Source organism: Cervus canadensis, chromosome 8 (genome assembly GCF_019320065.1).
Source record: "Cervus canadensis isolate Bull #8, Minnesota chromosome 8, ASM1932006v1, whole genome shotgun sequence".
NCBI lineage: Eukaryota > Metazoa > Chordata > Mammalia > Artiodactyla > Cervidae > Cervus > Cervus canadensis.
In genome coordinates, this window is record NC_057393.1 from 29,645,389 (window position 1) to 29,668,573 (window position 23,185).

The 23,185-nt window shown below is 39.8% G+C and overlaps 1 protein-coding gene and 1 non-coding gene across 2 annotated transcripts; both read left to right on the forward strand.

Moving 5' to 3' along the window:
- The first annotated feature begins 106 nt into the window (after window positions 1-106).
- Window positions 107-21,032, forward strand: LOC122446729 (cytochrome P450 2C23-like). The gene is made up of 9 exons (XM_043477227.1): window positions 107-420; window positions 2,424-2,586; window positions 9,018-9,167; window positions 9,786-9,946; window positions 10,451-10,627; window positions 13,369-13,510; window positions 15,345-15,532; window positions 17,755-17,896; window positions 20,341-21,032. Exons 1-9 carry the CDS (start codon window positions 238-240, stop codon window positions 20,520-20,522), a joined length of 1,488 nt encoding a protein of 495 aa, XP_043333162.1. The 5' UTR covers window positions 107-237; the 3' UTR covers window positions 20,523-21,032.
- Window positions 11,991-12,097, forward strand: LOC122446874. Its single transcript, XR_006271034.1, has one exon. It is a non-coding gene; the product is annotated as a U6 spliceosomal RNA (small nuclear RNA).
- Window positions 21,033-23,185: the final 2,153 nt, after the last annotated feature.

Genomic DNA, 23,185 nt, shown 5'->3' on the forward strand with positions numbered 1-23,185 from the left:
ACATGTAATGGAGAGGCTTAAAAAATCAAAAATTGCAGATTTTGTGAATGAGAGGTAGGAAAGATATGAATCCATCCCAATCTCAAGCTTCGGGAAGGTAAATACAGCCAAAACCAGTGCCAGGTTGTTTCCTAAGTCCAAGAACTCAGACCAGCCTTTGACTTACGGAGCATACCCTGGGTATATAGGACTTTGCCAACAAACAACCCAAACAGTTACTAACACTGAGTAACCAAGATGGAGCAACTGGAAATCACTACTCTTGCTCTTGTGATTTGTATCACTTGCCTGGTTTTTCTTTTCATGTGGAAGAAAAGTCACAAAGGTTTGGGAAAGCTCCCTCCTGGTCCAACTCCCCTTCCCATCATTGGGAATCTGATGCAACTAAACTTCAAGGACATCCCTGCATCTCTCTCCAAGGTAAGGGGGTTTCATTAGGGGCTAGTCATCTCCAGGTAAAGGGGAGTCACCTTCAGATTATCTTTGTGTCATCTTTAAGTTTTCTTCTTAATAGTTTTACTCACTGCTAAGGCACTTTGGTGTATCTATTTCTGTATTACAAGACAGAAATTCTTCCTGCCCCCCTTTATTTTTTTCTGAATTGGATCACTTTAGAGGTGATAATGAAGTGTGTTAACCTGACCTGAGATACAGATTGAATTCTAGTGAATGGGAAAATTCTGAAGTCAGAACATATTTTAACTGAAAGTCTTCCAATCCTTTCTGCATATAACACTAACCAAAAGACAAGCAAATGTTAAAAAAAAAAAAAATGTAAACAATGTCCTTTTATATTATTATTACTATTTCAGACTAATCTATGGTATAATTTGTGATCCTCCTTTTGAAGAGTGATCCTCACACCTTGCTCTAACACAACTCAACTCTGCTCTCCCTGACTGACATTCACTCCTTTGAGTTCACTGTGCAAGTATACATTCTCCCAAAATCCCTAATTACTGTCGTCTGACCAGTGATAAAGTACGATGTGTACACACACACACACATAGAGGAATATTATTTCTCTTTAAAGAAGGAAGAAATCCTGTCACTGACAACAACATGGATGAACCTGGAGGATATTATCCTAAATTATAGAAGCCAGACAGAAGGACAAATACTGTATGAACTCACTTACATGGGGACTCTAAAAGAGTCATACCCATAGAAGTAGGGAGTAGAATGGTGGTTGCCAGGGCCTGGGGGAGGAGGAAAAATAGGGTGATGTTCAATATTGCTGTAAAAAAGGAAAGTCAAGTTGCCATAGCTAAAAGGGAATGGAATCCAGTGCATAAGCTGGAGAATTGGGCCTTTTGGGGGGCATGGAAAGTCATTTATATTAACAGAAAACTATGTATGTGGGTACAGATTCAAGTGAACAAGAAGCTATGGTAGAAGCACATGGACATTCTCTTCTGTTATCTCTGTGAAATAGGAAGCAACATCATCAGCTGAGGGTGAGGTTGGGAGAGGAGGGCCTGATATTTTGTGCCCTAAAATACAGAGAGACACTCCTTCAGAGGAACCAAGGAAGTAGTTTCATTTTCCTTGGACAGAGAAAACAGAAAGTGGCAAAATTCTCTACCATTTACGTGTAAGTTTTAAAAAAAGTGTACGTGTAAGTTTTAAAAAGTGTAGGAAAAGCAGAAAGAAAAAAGAGGTGGCAAGTTCAATAAGTTTTGCCATTTAAGAATTTTATTTTAAAAAATGGAGGATTATAATATGCATATGGATCTTTAAATGTAATTTTTTTTCAACTATTTAATTTAGAACATGAACATGTTTCTGAACCATCATCATACATCTTCACAAAAGTACTTTCAAATGGCTACTTTAAATTCACATGCATGGATGTAAAATACATTTGAAAACCAATCCCTAGCTAGCAGCTGTTTTAGTATTCTATTTTTCCCCTTGACACAATGCTATCATAAATATATAGATTTCATTCTTTTTAATACCTATTAAGTAATCTCTCTTTCTCTTATCATTGCTGCTTCCTTCTCATCTTTAGTTTTATCTTAAATGTTACCTCCTCATAGAATTCTCATCTATTTTATTAAGTTTTCCCATTATCATCTAGCATAAGTACATTCTTTACCACTTTCATAGAATCATGTGCAGCTTGTATTGCAAATGTAGTTTGTTTTACTGCCTGTTACTTCCACTAGACTCTAAGTTCCGTGGAGTTCCTGGCACAATGTCTGACAATATAAGTGCTTAGTGAATATTTATATTGCTCAATGGTTGCATGTATAGATGAAGGAAAGAATGAATCCATGACTGTAGCCCAAGTTAAATTACTGAAAGGAACTTAATGGAGCAAGGTCTAAGCTACGTGTGAATCATTACTTAATTCCCACCGAAGCCTCCAATGGAGAGATTTCACAATAGCCCTTATAGTTGTTTGTATCTCTTTATAGTTTGCCAAACAATATGGCCCTGTTTACACTCTGTACCTTGGATCCCAGACCACTGTGGTCTTACATGGATATGAGGCGGTGAAGGAAGCTCTAATTGACCAAGGTGATGAATTCCTTGGCAGAGGACCTATTCCTATTATTGACGATACCCAGAGAGGATATGGTATGTTTCAAAATACAAGTTAATTCTTTTTAGCAAAAAAGTGTGATTAACCTAATGAGTATCTGCTTTGCAACAAGCAATAAATTAGATGCTGCAATACTGCAGTGCAATTCAGATACTACTGAATTAGTTCATACTCCATATGTTAAGTACGTGTGTATGTGTGTGTGTGTGTGCACACGTGCGTGCTAAGTCGCTTCAGTCATGTCCCATTCTTTGTGACCCTATAGATTGTGGCCCGCCAGACTTCTCTGTTCATGGAAGATTCTCCAGCCAAGATTACTGGAGTGGGTTGCCATGCCCTTCTCCAGGGGATCTTCCCGACACAGGGATCAAACCCAGGTCTCTTATGTCTCCTACAATGGCAGGCAGTTTCTTTACCACTAGTGACCACCTGGTAAGCCCTACGTTAAGGGCATCATTCTTCAAAAGACTACCCTCACTTCTGATGTCAGCTGCAAGTTCAGGGGTCTCCAATTACCCACACTTACAACCAGCTGGCTAAAAATTCAGGGTTTCCATGACCACCTCAGGTTCAATAATTTACTGGAATGACTCACAGAACTCAGGAAGATGCAATACTTAACAATCACAATTCTGTTACATATGAAAGCTACAAATGGAGAGACATGTTGGACAAGGTTTAGGAATGCCTCAAATGCAGAGCTTCTATATTCTCTTGCAAGGAATCAGAATGTGTTACCCATTCAATGTGTTGGTATGTTCACCGACCCAGAATCTCATCGGAGCTTTGGTGTCTGGAGGTTTTCACTGGAACTTCATTACTTGAGCACAGTTGATTGATTGATTGGCCATCTGATAGAACTCAGTCTCTAGCTCCTTCCATTCCTTGAAAGTCCTAAGGTCTGGCTGATATCACTTGGGTGGAAGCTTCAGTTCTCTGAATACAAAGTTCATCTTTCTGGCATGGCCAACTCCATCTTGACACTGTTTAGGAATCTACCATGAGTCACTTTATTATCATAAACTTAAGTGTGATCCCAGAGGCTCAGCATGAATAACAAACTTCTGTGTTAGAAGTGGGAAAAGCTGAGGATTTAGAAGCTGTCTCCCATGAATGGGGACAAAAAACAGACATTTTTTTTTTTTTTGGTACAACAGATACTCTGATAATTCTATTGAGATAAACACCAAAAACAGACTCCAAGTTCCCTTTAAGGTAAATCTGCAAATATGATTGTGATTTAATAAAAAGCAATCTGGGAAATATTTTGAAAATAAAAGTTGTTACCCAAAGGTCTTAGGATTTAGAGAGCCATGCTTGGGGTGTCATTTCACAGGGTACAAAGATTGCAGTGGCATAGTGGCAGCAACAACAGACAACTAGGTACAGAAATTACTGTGTTTTCAATGTCAGCTCTTGGTTTGGGGCTGGTGGGGGGTGGAGAGGTGGGAGTGAGGGGGCGGAGAGAGGGTGGTAAGGTCAGACAGGTAACACACAGGGAGCTACAGTGGTACTTAGTCAAGCTCAAGTTCTTCAGTGGGACAACAGGCTCACAGATAATTATTTTCTTACTATGTTTCAAAATGTGGACATATGTTATATATATATTCCTTTATATATATGAAGTATTACACAATTAAAAAAACCTAGGACAGCCTGAAAATCTCCTCTAATCCATTTAAAATTGTAAAATTGCAACAAGCCCCAAAGAAATAGAAACTTCCTTTCAAAGCATATTTATGAATAATTAATTAAATATTATGCAGTGTACTAAGTGATGAAAGAGAAACAGTTTTTAATCTCTCTTACATAAGATGTACATGCTTACCTAAAGAAGCAACCAAATCTTCTCTCATTTCTTCCCTTTTTTTTAAAACAAGATTACATTGGCTGTGTGTGAGCTTTGGAATTAATTATTTATTTATATTTGTATCTGCTAAAACTTCATTGCTCTACAGGCTTTTCCCTAGCTGCAGTGAGAGGGGGCTACTCTCTAGTTGTGGTGTATGGGCCTCTCATAGCAGTGGCTTCTCTTGTTGTGGAGCACGGGCCCTAGGGCACGCGGGCTTCTGTAGTTGCAGCTTGTGGCCTCAGTAGTTCTAGGTCCTGGTCTCTAGGGCACAGGCTCAATACTTGTTGTGCATGGGATTTTTTGCTCTGTGGCATGTGGGATATATCCCGGCTAGGGATTGAACCCATGTCTCCAGCATTGGCAGGCAGACTCTTTACCACTGCCACCAGGGAAACCCTGAAATTAATTTTTAACTGGAGCAGAAGGTATTAGGCTGGATTGAGCTCAGTTCAGTTCAGTTCAGTCACTCAGTTGTGTCCGACTCTTTCCGACTCCATGAACCACAGCATGCCAGGCCTCCCTGTCCATCACAACTCCCGGAGTTTACCCATTGAGTCCATTGAGTCGGTGATGCCATCCAACCATCTCATCCTCTGTCATCCCCTTCTCCTCCTGCCCTCAATCTTTCCCAGCATCAGGGTCTTTTCAAATGAGTCAGCTCTAAGCATCAGGTGGCCAAAGTATTGGAGTTTCAGCTTCAACATCAGTCCTTCCACTGAATTTTCAGGACTGATTTCCTTTAGAAAGGACTGGTTGGATCTCCTTGCAGTCCAAGGGATTCTCAAGAGTCTTCTCCAACACCACAGTTCAAAAGCATCAATTCTACAGCACTCAGCTTTCTTTATGGTCCAACTCTCACATCTACACATGACTACTGGAAAAACCATAGCCTTGACTAGATGGACCTTTGTTGACAAAGTAATGTCTCTGCTTTTTAATATGCTGTCTAGGTTGGTCATAACTTTCCTTCCAAGGAGTAAGAGTCTTTTAATTTCATGGCTGCAATCACCATCTGCAGTGATTTTGGAGCCCAAAAAAATAAAGTCAGTCACTGGTTCCACTGTTTCCCCATCTATTTGCCATGAAGTGATGGGACCGGATGCCATGATCTTAGTTTTCTGACTGTTGAGCTTTAAACCAGCTTTTTCACTCTCCTCTTTTACTTTCAAGAGGCTTTTTAGTTCTTCTTCACTTTCTGCCATAAGGGTGGTGTCATCTGTATATCTGAGGTTATCGATATTTCTCCCTGCAATCTTGATTCCAGCTTGTGCTTCCTCCAGCCCAGCGTTTCTCATGATGTACTCTGCATATAAGTTAAATAAGCAGGGTGACAACGTACAGCCTTGACGTACTCCTTGTCCTATTTGGAACCAGTCTGTTGTTCCATGTCCAGTTCTAACTGTTGCTTCCTGACCTGCATACAGGTTTCTCAAGAGGCAGGTCAGGTGATCTGGTATTCCCATCTCTTGAATAATTTTCCACAATTTGTTGCAATACACACAGTCAAAGGCTTTGGCATAGTCAATAAAGCAGAAATATATGTTTTTCTGGAACTCCCTTTTTTTCTGGAACTCTCTTGCTTTTTTGATGATTCAGTAGATGTTGGCAATTTGATCTCTGGTTCCTGTGCCTTTTCTAAAACCAGCTTGAACATTTGGAAGTTATTTGATATATATCAAATAACTCATCAGTTGACATAAACAACATAAACAACAGTTTAGTTGACATAAACAATAGTTTATCATCCTAGATCATCCCTGATCTCCACCCTGAATGCCTTTCAACGACTACAGTGGCTAATGATCTAACCCTTGTAGAGCGGGATGGTGAGCAAAATGCCTTTGTTGGCACAGGAAAGCAATGAAAATTTATTAAATAAATAGAAGAATAAATGAAGCACAAAAGATATGGCAATATTTGAAAGTCTAATTAAGGATTAAATAAATAATTTTGCCACATTTATGATTGCCTTTTGATTTAAAGATGATGTAAAAACAGTTAAAAATTTGAAGAGATGAAAATATTCCTAAATTTCAATGATAATAATAATGTTACTATCAATAATTATTATAAAAGTTAGACATTATAATAATTAGATTATTATTGACTTGAATTATGATTCTAATAACTATAATTGTATAATAGCTAACATTTATTAAATACTTCTTGTGTGCCAGATACCATGCTAGGGGTTTCATATGTATTACCATATTCAGTTACCACGATGGCCCTATGAGGAGGATATTTTTTATTTCCATTCAACAGATGAAAAGCTGAGGCAACAGAAGTTAATTGCTCATCCAAATTAGAAGCTTTTCGAGCAGACTTGAATTCAGTTTGCCTAACTCTGGAGCCCAGAACCGATAACCATAGTCTGTAGTCTTAATACACTAATCTATGTTTTAATTTTTTGGTTTTTTTTTTTTTTTTGGTTCAGAGTTAGAGCCAATGGGGAGACTGATGGAAAGTTTTGAGGAGTTTAAAGATATTGAAGGAGGAAACAGACAGAGCTGGACTCCATCTTAGGCCAGGCTGCGAACATTAGGCTACACGCATGGTCACCCTCCCATTGTACTCTGAACTTTGTGCCCAGTGTCTATAGAAGTGGCATACCAATGGGAAACCAGACCCCCTGGATAAAAGAGCTTCAGGACTTGTACTTGGACTCTCCGTTGCCTAAAAGAATATGCTAATTATCTCTGTAACAGAACAAAGTAGTAAATTCTATTATGTTTATTGGGATATGACCACAGTCCTATTGATAAATGTCCACTGTTTATCTAGTCTTGTGACACATGAATCATGGGTTAACTTTGATCGTATCTCTTTTTTACCTTGTCCAGACTAGTTTCAAGGAATTTGGGGAGGTGGGTTTGAGCAAGTATACTTAGGGTATATAAGGTTTTCACAAAAACTGGTCAGGGTCCTTGGCTAAGAGGAGACTCTGCCTTGGGCCTACCAGTGTAATAAACTGCACTCCACTATCTGCATTGTCCTTCTGAGTGAGTTTGTTTCCCTGGAATGCGTGGCTACAACAGTATCATAATGAGACTGGGTGGGGAGCTAGGGGGTTGTATTTGTTGTAGTCGTGTTCGACTCTGTGACCCCATGGACTGCAGCACGCCAGGCTTCCCTGACCTTCATTATCTCCCTGAGTTTGCTCAGACTCATGCCCATTGAGTCAGTGATGCCATCCAACCATCTCATCTTCTGTCATCCCCTTCTCCTTTTACCCTCGGTCTTTCCCAGCATCAGGGTCTTTCCCTCTTTGCATCAGATGGCCAAAGTATTGGAGATTCAGCTCAGCACCAGTCTTCCCAATGAATATTCAGGACTGATTTCCTTTAAGATTGACTGGTTTGATCTCCTTGCTGTCCAGGGGACTCTCATGAGTCTTTTCCAACACCACATTTCGAAAGCATCAATTCTCTCGCACTCAGCCTTCTTTATGGTGAGAGGTGGGTATAGGGAAATCCATTGAATGCTTTTTAGCACCAGAAAAATTGTCCTCGTATTTGATTTTGAGGAACCTAGAAACTCTAAATCTAGGAAGCTGGTTTGAATATGATCATAACCTTAGAAGCTGAAGTGTGGTAGTGTAGTTTGAATTGACAAAAAGGGACAGATGAGAAAGACATTTTGAAGGTGGAGTCAACAGGATTTACCAAATGCAGCTGTATAGGGCAAGAGCGATGTGAAAATGCCCTGAAGTTTGGGTTTGAGGTACTAGGAAACTGGTGGTGCATTGAGAGAAATAGGAAATTCAGGACATATACAGAGGAAGAAATGAAAAAGCATTGGGTGTGAACATTTCCTTTGTTCCTGAGTTCTTTCTAGTTCAGATTAGCTAACAGCTGTAGTAAATTCAGAGGTGAATAGAAATGCGTATTCCCTATTGCTCTGCTTTGCAGTTGCTTCTCCTCTAATAGGGGCTTCCTTGGTGGCTCGGATCTTAAAGAATCTGCCTGCAATGCAGGAGACCTAGGTTCAATCCTCCAAGTTGGGAAGATCCGCTTGAGAAGGGAATGGCTACCCACTCTAGTAGTTCAGCTGGTAAAGAATCCGCCTGTAATGCAGGAGACCTGGGTTCGATCCCTAGGTTGGGAAGATCCTCTGGAGAAGGGAACAGCTACCCACTCCAGTATTCTTGCCTGGAGAATTTCATGGACAGAGAAGCCTGGCAGGCTGCAGTCCGTGGGGCTGCAGTTCCTCTAGTAGAGGAAGTCATGGGTAGAACTGAAGCACAAATGAAAGGGGTGTTAAGTGCAAAAACAGACACTCAGGAGAGGGGTTTGTGAACACATGCCAGTCTACCATCTTCAACAAAACCAGATGGATGGCCCTTCACACACTTGGGAATGTTTCCTATGTGCCAATGATCCTGCCCCTGTCTCTTTCACCCCTGTCCTCTGTTGACCAGAACTTGGGTTTTATTTTCTTTGTGACAAATATTTGACCCAAACCAAAGACTACGTTGTGCTCTTCAAAGGCCAGTTGCTAAAATTCCTGATAAGGGGCAGTGGCCACAGCACAGGGTGGACACGAGATCAACTTCTGGGGACATCCAGTTCTATGATGCAAAACCACTTTTCTGCTCTTTGCTTCTTTTCCTAGGAATCCTTTTCAGCAATGGAGACACGTGGAAGCAAATGCGGCGCTTCTCCCTCATGACCCTAAGGGACTTTGGGATGGGGAAGAGGAGCCTCGAGGAGAGGATCCAGGAGGAGGCCCAATTTCTGATGGAGGAGCTCAGGAAATCAGAGGGTGTGTTCCGTGGACCATCTTTTGGGCCAAGGGGCTACTGCGCACACAGCCCTTCCCACCAAAGCTCCTCCTTCAGGAGATGCTCAGCAGTCCACAGTCTGCTCTGTTAACCAGGGCATTGGCAAGGAAAAGCGGGGCAGGAGGAAAATGACTCAAAGCTGTTACTTAGGATCCTTGAATCCCTTTGTTTGGGTTCATCTCCCAACTTCAGCACTTACTGGATGTCTAAATTTGGACAAGTTATTTAATTTCTCTAAGGTGCAGTTTCCTCATCTGAAAAATGTGGCTAAAAATCAAACCTCAGATTGAGGGTTGGATAATACAGTTTGCAAAATATTTACACCGTATCCAGTATGTGGTAAATATTCTATAATATTACTTGCTCCTCTTGTGACTATTACCATATTCACTGAATAATATAACAACTACTAGTAGTATCATAGTATAATACTATAGAGCATATAGTATTAATAGAAGATGCTTACATCCTAATTTGAAGAAGTTTAGAGAAAATAAAATATAAGTATCCATCTGAGGAGGAGGGAGGCCATCTTCTTGAAACCCTAATGCAGGCTGATGAAGACTCTAAATGTTAGAGTTGTTTTTTCTTCACACCAGCTCAGCCCTTTAACCCTGCTGTCACCCTGTCCTGTGCTACCTGCAACGTGATCTGCTCCATCCTCTTCAATGAACGTTTCCACTGCAAAGATAAGACCTTTCACTCCCTGCTGGATTCGTTAAATAAAAATTTCAATCGAGTAAGCTCTCTCTGGAACCAGGTAAGGCCAAGTCTTCGTTCACCCTTGCACTTGACCTCTTGGACACACTACACAAGCAGGGTAAAGAGCTGCAAGCTGCCCACCTTGCCCCATGAGCATGTGCCGAGGCAAGCGCTGTCCCCTTCCCTCCATGTGTGTCTTATGTGAAGTGGATTAGTACCGTGTCACTTACACCAGCACCTATGAAGGCTGCCTTCTGCTCGCTTCTGTGAGGTGATTCCCCCAAAAGAAGATGTCATGTTCCCAGTTCCCTGCCTTTCTTTTAAGGCTCCTGTGCACATTCTCCCCCTCTCTTACTCTGAGGTTGGCTGAGAGTGGTTGAGCAGGAGATGAGAAGGGGCGACTCTCGTGTATGTGACGGTCATCCTCCCTTCTCTTTAGCTTGAAAGTTGGAGGAAAGGATTCTCCCTGGCCAGACCCTGCAGAGAGTTCGGTGCTCCACTTAGAAACCCTGGTGTCTCTTCACAACCTGAATTGCTTGCGTATTTTTTGTTCTCATTTTAGATTTACAATCTATGGCCAAAACTCATAAAGCCTCTCCCTGGAGAGCACAGAGCATTTTCAAAAAGGCTTAAGGATGTTCACTACTTTGTTCTGGAAAAAGTGAAGGAGCATCAAAAGTCCCTGGATCATAATAACCCTCGAGACTACATTGACTGTTTCCTCAGCAGGATGGAGCAGGTATTGTACATGACATATTTCCCTGATACTATATTTTGTCAGTCCATGGGAATGCAGGAAAGCATAATCACACCATGTAGGTAATTCTTGATATTTTGATATCTTGTGGCAATGGGGTATGCTATTAAAAATAGTAGAAATTTTTCATAGTGCAGAAATTTTAAAAGAGCAAAAGCCCTCTTCTTCCTTCGTATTTCTTTTTTTTCTTTTTAAAATTTATTTATTTTAAATGAAACAAAGATATATATTTTTAACAATGAAGGTACAATTCAAAAAGAAGATAGACATCATAAACCTTTAGACAACTTAACAACAAAGAAACAAAATTACATAAAGCAAAAATCAGAAGAAACATAAGGGAAAAGAAAAAAATATACAATCATAGTGAGAAATATTAACATTTCTCTGAGAATATTTTATCAAGTGCAGAAAAAATCAGAATAGAAGCATCTTGAATGATGTCATTAATAATTTAAATGTAATAAATTTGTGTTTAATTAATTTAATCATATACTACACGAATATATTTAAAATTTTGTATTTCATATGTTGTTATTAGATGTCCGTAGGACATTTAGAAAAATTGGCAATAAGATAAACATTACTAAATTTCAAAAAGTAGAATTCTTTTTTGTGTGTGTGATTCAGTTATACATATACACACATATTGTTTTTGAAGATATTTCCCATTATAGGTTATTTCAAGATATTGACTATAGTTCCCTGTACTATACATAAACCTTTGTTGCTTGTTGCACATCTATTTTTCTAAATTAGAAAGCTAGTATTCTATTCATACTAAGTCAAACAAGTGGAATCAAAATGTCATAAATTTTTTAGTTGGACAAAAACTAATAAGTTTTCTAAAAAATATATATTATACATATTATTTCCCTTTATTTCTATTTACTTCCTGTACTTGGACACTAGCATTTAATGAAATCTTCTCAGTATATATTTATGATGAGCTACATATATGTATATATATGCATGTTTCTGAGCATATATTTATCTTAATGTGGCTAAAAGACACACACATCTTCTTTACATACCATAGTCTGCCATTGTTTGCCACGATGTTTCCCAGGTGGTATGTCACAGACCAATACATTATAAAAACTGGATTGTGTTTTCCCATGGAACAATTTTGTTATTTGAAGCTAACGAGGGATAAGAGATTCTAAAAAAATACATTATAATTAACCATCGGTGGTCTTAAACATATTGAATAGCAAGTATCACAGCCACCAGCTCTTAGAACATCACTGGCATAAGATACCAGCATCAATGTCCATGAGAACATCAGTAGGAAAACAGTCAAAACTGTGACAAGCTATTGTTATAGACTGCAAAAGGATATTCAGTGCTCATCTTGGCAGCACGTACACTGAAATTGGAATGATACAGAGAAGGTTGGCATGGTCCCTGTGCAAGGATGACACACAAATTTGTGAAGTGTTCCATGTTTTTGTTGTGTGCACGAGACTTTTACCAATATAATTTCAATTTTTGTATTTCTGAAAAAATGATATTTCAATATATATACCTATGTAACAACTTAAAATCTGAAAATAATTCCTTGAGCCCTGTAAAATTAACCTCGTTTATGCCAAAGTTGGGCTTCCCCAGTAAAGCGTTATTTCAGACAGTAAAGAATCTGCCTGCAAAGCAGGCAAACCCAGGTTTGATCTCTGGGTTGGGAAGATCCCCTGGAGGAGGGAATGGCTGCTCACTCCAGTATTCTTGCCTGGAGAATTCCATGGACAGAGGAGTGTGGCAGGCTACAGTCCACAGGATTGCAAAGAGTTGGACACAACTGAGCAACTAACACTTTGACTTTCATGCCAAAATTCCCCAAATATACATTAATAAGCAAAAGAAAAATACTGTGCAATTATATCATAAATGTGCAAGTTATAGCAAACAGTAAATAATAACCTGTTTAGTCTTCTTAATCTCTGGGAGGGCTGATTTAGAAAGCTTGACTTCCTTAGAAAACATGCTGAAGGAAGGCATGATGATGCTCTCTTTCCTTCTCAGAAATTTCCCTGGAGTTAGCAGAGACATTTAAGCTCACTCCACTTATCAACAATGTGCATTGAAATATCCTCTTCATTCTGATGGAAAAGTTTTTTGTTGGCCCTCAGAGGACTAGATGTTTGTCTGGGAAAGAGAAAAAAAAATAGTTAGGTTTTTAATTCAGTCATTTAAAAATTTTCCTTCATACCAACTCTCTATCAGTCCGTGATGGTTGGTAAAAGGAGTAAAATGATGAATCAAATACTACCCTGAAATTTTCTTTGATAGCACTTATCATACTTTAACAAAATATTTAATTGACCTCTATATTCTTCACTACAATACTCTAAAGGGCTGGGGTAGTATCAATTTCCCATGATTTGTATCACTGGTCTGAAGGAAACAGACCAGTTCCAAACCAGTTGATTTATCTACATTGTGCTCACATCTAGTCTTTTTCATTAAATATAATCAAAGAAGATTCCGTTAACTGAGTGTTAACAGGTTATTATGAAGTTGAGTAAAGAGGTAAGGTAACTTGTCAAGGGCATATATCTGATCATTGACTAACCTGGAATTTGAACCAGAAGTTTCAATTCCATGACTGATTTTTAAAAATCTACTACCCTACCACACACAAAATGAAGCCTATTACCAGTGATGGGGTGTGATCATGGAGCTCTGATAAGCCATTGCCTTCTTTTTTACTCTACCATCTACAGGAGAAAGAGAACCCAGAGTCTGAATTTCACTTGGAAAACTTAGCAACCTGTGGATCAAATCTGTTTTCAGCAGGAGTAGAGACAACCACTGCCACCCTGAGTTATGGGTTCCTGCTCCTAATGAAATACCCTGAGGTTCAAGGTACAGCAAATATCCTAAGTATTTATTTAGGATAAAATAGGAGCTCCTGGAACTGGTGAAGGTAGTAAGGTACTACTGTCTGTGACAACTTCTCTTTCTCTGGACAGCCTTGGCGAGCATCATGCATAGGGCCACCCATGTGGTTTGGTTTTACAGATCAAAATTCTATCAAGTGACGTTGATAAGCAAGAGAGACCTTTACAAATCAAAGACTTTTTAAGTTTAAAAGCAGAGGAGCTTCTGAATCCCAGCTCTTCTATATATGATATAATGTTGCAGAGTCAGCCCAATTTAGATGAGGGATGCATGGGTTCCCATGTTGGATTCTCATTCTCAGCCACCAATACCTGACTGTGTGACCTCCAACAAGTTATTTCACTTCATAGGCCTTTGTTTTTTTCATCTTGAAAATGGATCAGTCTCCCCAAAGGGGATTTTTAGCTCCAATATATTTTAAAATTCAAAAATGAAATTGTACTAGCTTGATTTTCTCAATCATATTCTCAGGGCACAGGTCTTAGAAAGCCAGTATTTTGTTTAACAAAATGGTGTTTTCTGTTCCCACAAAATGTTAGTAGACTGACAGAGGAGATGCTCCCACTAGAGTGAGGATTAAACATTTCCCCTCTGCAGCTGCTTTGCCAGGAACCTGGGGTAAATCTTAATCCCTGCACAGAGGTCATCTCCTCACCTGTACAGGAGGACAAACCAGTTCAGGCAGGAGGCCAAGGACATACCTAATGCAGCTTTTATGTTTCCTGAAGCGAAATCTCTGGTCTTTGCAGCAATATAGAAAACAGAAATTCTATGGCTGCTATGAAAAAGTCTACAAACAATAAATGCTGGAGAGGATGCAGAGAAAAGGGAAACCTCTTACACTGTTGGTGGGAATGCAAACTAGTACAGCCACTATGGAGAACAGTGTGGAGATTCCTTAAAAACCTGGAAATAGAACTTCCATACAACCCAGCAACCCAATGCTGGGCATACACACTGAGGAAGCCAGAATTGAAAGAGACACGTGTACCCCAATGATCATCACAACACTGTTTACAATAGCCAGGACATGGAAACAACCTAGATGCCCATCAGCAGACGAATGGATAAGAAAGCTGTGGTACATATACACAATGGAATATTACTCAGCTATTAAAAAGAATGAATTTGAATCAGTTCTAATGAGGTGGATGAAACTGGAGTCTATTATACAGAGTGAAGTAAGTCAGAAAGAAAAATACCAATACAGTATATTAATGCATATATATGGTATTTAGAAAGATGGTACGATGACCCTGTATGCGAGACAGCAAAAGAGACACAAATGTAAAGAACAGACTTTTGGACTCTGTGGGAGAAGGCAAGGGTGGGATGATTTGAGAGAATATCATTGAAATATGTATATTACCATATGTGAAATAGATCACCAGTCCAGGTTTGATGCATGAGACAGGGTGATCAGGGCCGGAGCACTGGGATGACCCTGAGGGATGGGATGGGGAGGGAGGTGGGAGGGAGGTTCAGGATGGGGAACACATGTACACCCATGGCTGATTCATGTCAATGTATGGCAAAAACCACTACAATATTGTAAAGTAATTAGCCTCCAATTAAAATGAATTAATTAATTTTAAAAAGAGCATTCTAAGAATAAAGATTTTATACTGAAATTTAAAAAAAAAAGAAATTCTATGAGGAACAAAGTTATGGGTTGTTTAGCAACATGTCTTTGACCTTGGGAGCCTTTTCCAGGCCACTTTCTTTCCACATTGTAAGCATTTCCAAGTATCCAGGGAACACATCTCTTAAGTAGGATTCATGATTCATGTCTCTGCAGCCAAAGTTCATGAAGAAATTGACCGTGTGATTGGACGCACCCGAAGTCCCTGTATGAAGGACAAGATGAAGCTGCCCTATACAGAGGCTGTGTTGCATGAGATACAAAGATACATCACCCTCATTCCTTCTAACTTAGCCCATGCTGTGGTCCGGGACACAAAATTCAGACAATATGTCATCCCCAAGGTTAGAGGTGGCTGGGAAAGCTGGCTGAGATAGAAGATGCAACATGGTACCACTCCATGGGTCCTGTTAGAGGCATCGTAGCTGTTTCAGGAAGAGAGGCAGTTGAGAGACATGGAAAGAACACAAGGCCTGAGTTACATGGCCTGGGTTTAAAATCCATCACTCCTATGCAGTGTACTCTCAGGCCATTGTGTCACCTCTGTGGTTCTGCCCCTGCCTTCCTGGAATGGGGAAGCTAACCCAGGGCTTCCAAGGCTCCTCACACTCTCATGTATAATAGTATATATTAAGGGAGAAGTGATTGGCATTAGTATGAATCTTGTGGAAACAGAAATCTGATTTTCCATGATGGATGTTAAAAAGGGGGAAGAGATGGACAGTGTATCTGCAGCTCTAAGGTAATCAAGTGTCACTTTCTTTAACCCAAATTCTCTGCTCCCAAGATCTCTTGTACCAGGACATTTGCGACATTGCTGCCCATAATAATTAACAGTGATCAAAACATTCACATGCACACTGGGGATGTAGTCAGTCTTCTGTAGTGATTAAAGGATTGGGTTTTACATTTGAGAGTGTAGAAGAGGAAGAAAAGGTGTCAAACCTGACCAGACTACTGCAAAGCTGAAACAGCCCCCAACCTTACTGCCAAATCCCAGTGTAAAAGTCTATTAACACATAAGTCTAGTATCACATTAAAAATGCTATACCATCAGCAAGTGAAGGTAATCAGGAACACAGGAAGGTCTAACACCAGAAAATTTGGTTTAATAAAATTCACCATAGAAATAGAATTTAAAGAAAAACCACATGGTAATCTCATTTATACAGAAAGTGCTTTTGATAATATTAAAGAGTTTCTGTTCTGTTGCTCTGTCATGTCTGACTCTTTGTGACTCCACCAGGCTCCCCTGTCCGCAGAATTTTCTAGGCAAGAATACTGGAGTGGGTTGCCATTTCCTTCACCAGGGGATCTTCCAGACCCAGGGACTGAACCTGGGTTTCCTGCACTGCAGGCAGATTCTTTACCATCTGAACCACCAGGGAAGCCCCACCTATAATAAAATAGGAATAAATTTCTGATAGCAGTGATTACATTAAGAAGGAAACCAAGGGAAAAAAAAAAAAAGAAGGAAACCAAGGAACTTGAGTATAGGAAAAAGAAACTTATTTTCACTTTGACTTTTTTTATATACCATGTATATGTATTACCTACTCCAAAAATTGTGAAATAATGTTTCAGGAAATAAAAAATGAAGTAAAAATGGAAAGAGGAGGCTTTCACTTAAATAGGGGTGCTTTATGATCAGGTAGAAGTTGGGTCAAATTCTAATCATGCCACTTGCTAATAACCTCAAGTAAATTGTTTCTTCTCTCTGAATCTCAATTTCTGCATATATACAATGAGCCAAAAAACCAAGATCCTAGTGAATATGGTTGAAGTAAGAATTCAATGAGATTTATAAACAATTAAACGCAATGTCAGGTAAATGTGAAGCATCCTGTATCAATGGTCATTATCATTTTGTCATGTAAACCTCATAGGTTCTAATGGGGCAAAGAGGAAAGTGTATGGTGGCTCAGACAGTAAAGAATCTGCCTGCAATGCAGGAGACCCAGGTTTGATCCCTTGGTTGGGAAGATCCCCTGGAGAAAGGAATGGCAACCCTCTCCAGTATTCTTGCCTGAAAAATTCCATGGACAGAGGAACCAGGCTGGCTACAGTTCAGTTCATGGGGTCGCAAAGAGCTGGACATGACTGAGCAACAAACATACACACATGCACTCCATTTTAGAAGTGAGGAGGTGGGGTTTGAGCCAATAGATTTTGTAGATTACAAGGCACTATATCTTATTTTCTTACATTCACACCTGAATTCAGAAAGAAAAAAATTGTGAAAAGTGAACTCTTCCAATTTGAGGTGGCAGTTCTAATAAAGCACATGTCTAAACAATATGAGCTGCAAATCTTAGTTTGTGAACAATTGTTTATTGCACATTGACTGTAACAGTGCTCTTCCCCCAGAGAACCATCTTATTATTCGATAAAAGGTATTGTATGATAGTGGGTGTGAAAAAACTCTCACACAAGACAGAAAGCTCTCACACAAGCTTTAAGAGTTCTCGGTCCTGTTTAATCCACTATATTTAAAAGTGTGAGGCTTTTTATGAACCAAAGATAAGTATGATAACATGCCATTCCACTCTCTCTTTCTTGGTTCCAGGGTACTGTTGTATTGCCGTTACTGTCTCCCATCTTGTACGACTGCAAGGAGTTTCCTAACCCAGAGAAGTTTGACCCAGGCCATTTTTTGGATAAAAATGGCAGCTTCAGGAAAACAAAATACTTCGTGGCTTTTTCCATGGGTAAATATAAATACACACCATCCAAACCATACACATGAACCTTTTGAACAACTTTTAGCTTTACTGAATGTATGTAAGTAGTCCACTAATGATCGCAAAGTTAATCAAATCAATCTGCTATAACCCTCTAAATCAAGATGAAGCCATTTAAGTCTGTGTACCAATAGGATCAAATAAGTCTTTCAAGGACTATTTTGTTATCTGGTGACTAAGTACAATACCAATTTTTTAAAAAATCAAGGCAAACCAATTCAATTCAGATGTTATTATCAGATAACAAAGAGACCTCCTTTTGTAGACTCTTACCTGGTGATCTCCCTTCTGTAATATACAACTTTTCTAAAACAGAATGTTCAGGTTTCTTTCTTCTTTTAAAATGATTAAACATTATTGTATTAATTTTCTGATTCTTACAGCCAGAGGCCATCAGAGGGACTTTGGTCATTTCATTCTCTTCCTTCCCCTCTGAAATCCAGAGCCCCACATAACCTTGCCTCTTTGCAAGAGCTGATTGGCTCCCAGTTGCTATTTCTCATAAGGTCATAAAGACAACTTAAGATCACTCAGCACATATTTTTTTTTCTTTGTTATCCTAGTCAATTATTTGATTAGTATTTTCAAAAATAACAGTTAATATGTTTTTAAAAGACAGCCTGTGATATTAAATAATCTTCCACACAAACATGTTTAGGTGGCATTGCATGATAGTTGCACAATGACTTATTTAATTAATCTAACATAGGTGTATGTCTAGTGTTCATCTAACTCATCAGCGTCATAAATAATAATGAAAGTAACATCCTCATTGGTGAATCTGTAGTTCCTACAGATAAATCCCCAGGAGAACTACTGAATTAAGAGTATAAATCTCTTTAGAGAAATTATGGTTTGTTAGAGGAACTGTACCAGTTGATCAGCAAATTTGGAAAACTCAGCAGTGGCCACAGGACTGGGAAAGGTCAGTTTTCATTCCAATCCCAAGGAAAGGCAATACCAAAGAATGCTCAGACTACCTCACAATTGCACTCATCTCACACACTACTAAAGTAATGCTCAAAATTCTCCAAGCCAGGCTTCAGCAATACGTGAACCGTGAACTTCCAGATGTTCAAGCTGGTTTTAGAAAAGGCAGAGGAACCAGAGATCAAATTGCCAACATCTGCTGGATCATCAAGAAAGCAAGAGAATTCCAGAAAAACATATATTTCTGCTTTCCTGACTATGCCAAAGCCTTTGACTGTGTGGATCACAATAAACTGCGGAAAATTCTGAATGAGATGGGAATACCAGACCACCTGACCTACCTCTTGAGAAACCTATATGCAGGTCAGGAAGCAACAGTTAGAACTGGACATGGAACAACAGACTGGTTCCAAATAGGAAAAGGAGTACATCAAGGCTGACTATTGTCACCCTGCTTATTTAACTTATATGCAGAGTACATCATGAGAAACGCTGGGCTGGAGGAAGCACAAGCTGGAATCAAGATTGCAGGGAGAAATATCAATAACCTCAGATATGCAGATGATACCACCCTTATGGCAGAAAGTGAAGAAGTAAAGAGACTCTTGATGAAAGTAAAAGAGGAGAGTGAAAAAGCTGGTTTAAAGCTCAACAGTCAGAAAACTAAGATCATGGCATCTGGTCCCATCACTTTGTGGCAAATAGATGGGGAAACAGTGGAAACAGTGACTGACTTTATTTTTTTGGGCTCCAAAATCACTGCAGATGGTGATTGCAGCCATGAAATTAAAAGACGCTTACTCCTTGGAAGGAAAGTTATGACCAACCTAGACAACATATTAAAAAGCAGAGACATTACTTTGTCAACAAAGATCTGTCTAGTCAAGGCTATGGTTTTTCCAGTAGTCATGTATGGATGTGAGAGTTGGACTATAAGGAAAGCTGAGCACCGAAGAACTGATGCTTTCGAACTGTGGCATTGGAGAAGACTCTTAAGAGTCCCTTGGACTGCAAGGAGATCCAACCAGTCCATCCTAAAGGACATCAGTCCTGGGCATTCTTTGGAAGGACTGATATTGAAGCTGAAACTCCTAAACTTTGGCCACTTGATGTGAAGAGTTGACTCATTTGAAAAGACCCTGATGCAGGGAAAGATTGAGGGCAGGAGGAGAAGGGGACAACAGAGGATGAGATGGTTGGATGGCATCACTGACTCAATGGACGTGGGTTTGGGTAGACTCCGGGAGTTGGTGATGGACAGGAAGGCCTGGCGTGCTGTGGTTCAAGGGGTCGCAAAGAGTTGGACACGACTGAGCAATTGAACTGAACTGAACTGAATCAGTTGATCGTCCTCTAGCTGCTTCTGAGCTGTCACTTTTCTGACCAGTGTTTTCAGTGGCTGTTAGGAGTATGTGTTTGAATATGGGCTATTGTAATATTTAATTGTGGAACAAGCTAATGGAACTGTCTCCTCCTTTCAGGGAAACGAGCCTGTATTGGAGAGGGCCTGGCCCAAATGGAGCTGTTCCTGTTCTTAACCACCATTCTGCAAAATTTTGTCCTGAAACCCCTGGGGGAGACAAAGGACATAGAGACCAAACCCATTGTTACGGGACTGATCAACATGCCACCACCCTTCAAGCTATGCCTTATCCCCAGATGAAAGAAGAGCTTTTCTCTTTTAACAATTTAAATAAAAGTAATAGCTTTTTCTTCTCACTACTTCTCCCACCCCAATAGTCTCTTTTCATTTTAAATTCTGCCTAGGACAGAAACATGGGCTTCCCTCGTAGCTCAGTTGATAAAGAATCTGCCTGTACTGCAGTACAGAAACACTGCTCACTAAAAGCTTGATGGATATTTGTTTAAATCTATAAATTCCTTGAAAAAAGAAGCTGGATCCTGAAAACTCCATGGGTAAAATAATATCTTATACCCTATAGAATACTTTATAAACCATGATCCAGCCAAACCAAGCCCCGGCCCACAGAAGGCCTTTATCAGCAAATATTGGAGCCTTCACTTTTTCTGTGCCTTTGGAGATAGGCTGATATTCTATAATTTTCAAAATAGAGAATATAATGGCCAATGTGTATTTTTTCCATTTCCCATTGAAAGCACTTACATGATTTCTGCCACATTCACAAAATAAATCCTTTCTTTCCACAGCAGGTTTTCTGTGAATGTTTGACTTTATTTCAAGTGTCAAATATCCCTTTCCTTGAGGTATGGGCACTCTACAATTAGAATAAGATAAACAAATGAAATTATAACCCCCATCACAAATCTCTCCCTGCCCCACCTCATCTATTTGCAGCCATTGCTTTACATGGAGGCCCAAGAAGCCACCTTGGATAAAAGTCAACCATGTACATAGGTAGGATTCAGACATGTATAGCTGCATCTTCTTCAGAAAGTGATGAGGGGCAGGACTGGGGTTTGGAAAGCAAGAGGGTAAATTGAAAGAAAAGACTGTTATTGCCAAAAGAATAGTGACACAGAAGAGAATGGCTAGAATAACTGCCCAGTGGGGGCCTAGTGGAGTGCTGTGAGCAGCAGCTGCCACAGAAGGATGGTTCAAACGTCAAGAGGCGGCCCAGACTCCAGGACATTGGGAGGGAAAGAAGCTTTAGAAGTAGAACTGAGTTTCTGGGCATATACTCAGAAGAATTGATTCCTTTGAGTTCTCCAACAGATATTTGCACACCCATGTCCCTAGTAGCATTATTCATAATGGCCAAAAGAGGTGGAAACAACCCAAATGTCCATTGGCAGAAGAGTAGATAAACAAAGTGTGGTTATATACATACAATAGAGTATTATTCAGCCTTTAAACAGGACTTATAGTCTAACTGAATTCTAGCTGCGCTATTTCAAATCCTAAAATATTATGCTGTTAAGAGGAGTCGGGTGAAGAGGGAGGTGGGAGGGGGGATCGGGATGGGGAATAAGTGTAAATCTATGGCTGATTCATATCAATGTATGACAAAACCCACTGAAATGTTGTGAAGTAATTAGCCTACAACTAATAAAAAAATTAAAAAAAAAAATATTATGCTGTTAAAGTGCTGCACTTGAATTTGAATGCCAGCAAATCTGGAAAACTCAGCAGTGGCCACAGGACTGGAAAAGGTCAGTTTTCATTCCAATCCCAAAGAAAGGCAATGCCAAAGAATGTTCAAACTACCACACAATCACACTCATCTCACACACTAGCAAAGTAATGCTCAAAATTCTCCAAGCTAGGCTTCAACAGTACATGAACCAAGAGCTTCCATGTTCAAGCTGGATTTAGAAAAGGCAGAGGAACCAGAGATCAAATTGCCAACATCCACTGGATCATGGAAAAAGCAAGAGAATTCCAGAAAAGCATCTACTTCTGCTTCATTGACTACACTAAAGCCTTTGACTGTGTGGATCACAACAAACTGTGGAAAATTCTTCAAGAGATGGGAATACCAGATCACCTACCTGCCTCCTGAGAAATCTCTATGCAGGTCAGGAAGCAACAGCTAATTTTAACATAAAACTGTTAACATAATACAATGAACTGGTTCAAAATTGGGAAAGGAGTACAACAAGGCTGTATACTGTCACCCTGCTCATTTAACTTGTATGCAGAGTACATCATGTGAAATTCTGGGCTTGGATGAAGCATAAGTTGGAATCAAGACTGCTGGGAGAAACATCTATAACCTCAGAAATGCAAATGACACCACCCTTATGGCAGAAAGCGAAGAGGAACTAAAGAGCCTCTTGATGAAAGTAAAAGAGGAGAGTGAAAAAGCTGGCTTAAAGCCGAACATTAAAAAACTGAAGATTATGGCATCTGGTCCCATCACTTCATGGCAAATAGATGGGGAAACAATGGAAACAAGACAGACTTTATTTTCTTGGGCTCCAGAATCATTGGAGATGGTGGCTGCAGCCATGAAACTAAAAGACACTTGCTCCTCAGAAGAAAAGCTGTGACCAACCTAGACAGCATATTAAAGAACAGAGGCATAACTTTGCTGACAAAGGCCCGTCTAGTCTAAGCTATGGTTTTTCCAGTAGTCATGTATGGATATAAAGTTGGGCCATAAAGAAAGCTGAGCACCGAAAAACGGATGCTTTTGAGCTGTGGTGTTGGAGAAGACTCTTGAGAGTCCCTTGGACTGCAAGGAGATCAAATCAGTCAATCCTAAAGAAAATCAGTCCTGAATATTCATCAGAAGGACTGATGCTGAAGTTGAAACTCCAATACTTTGGCCACCTGATGTGAAGAACTGACTCACTGGAAAAGACCCTGATGCTGGGAAAGATTGAGGGCAGGAGGAGAAGGGC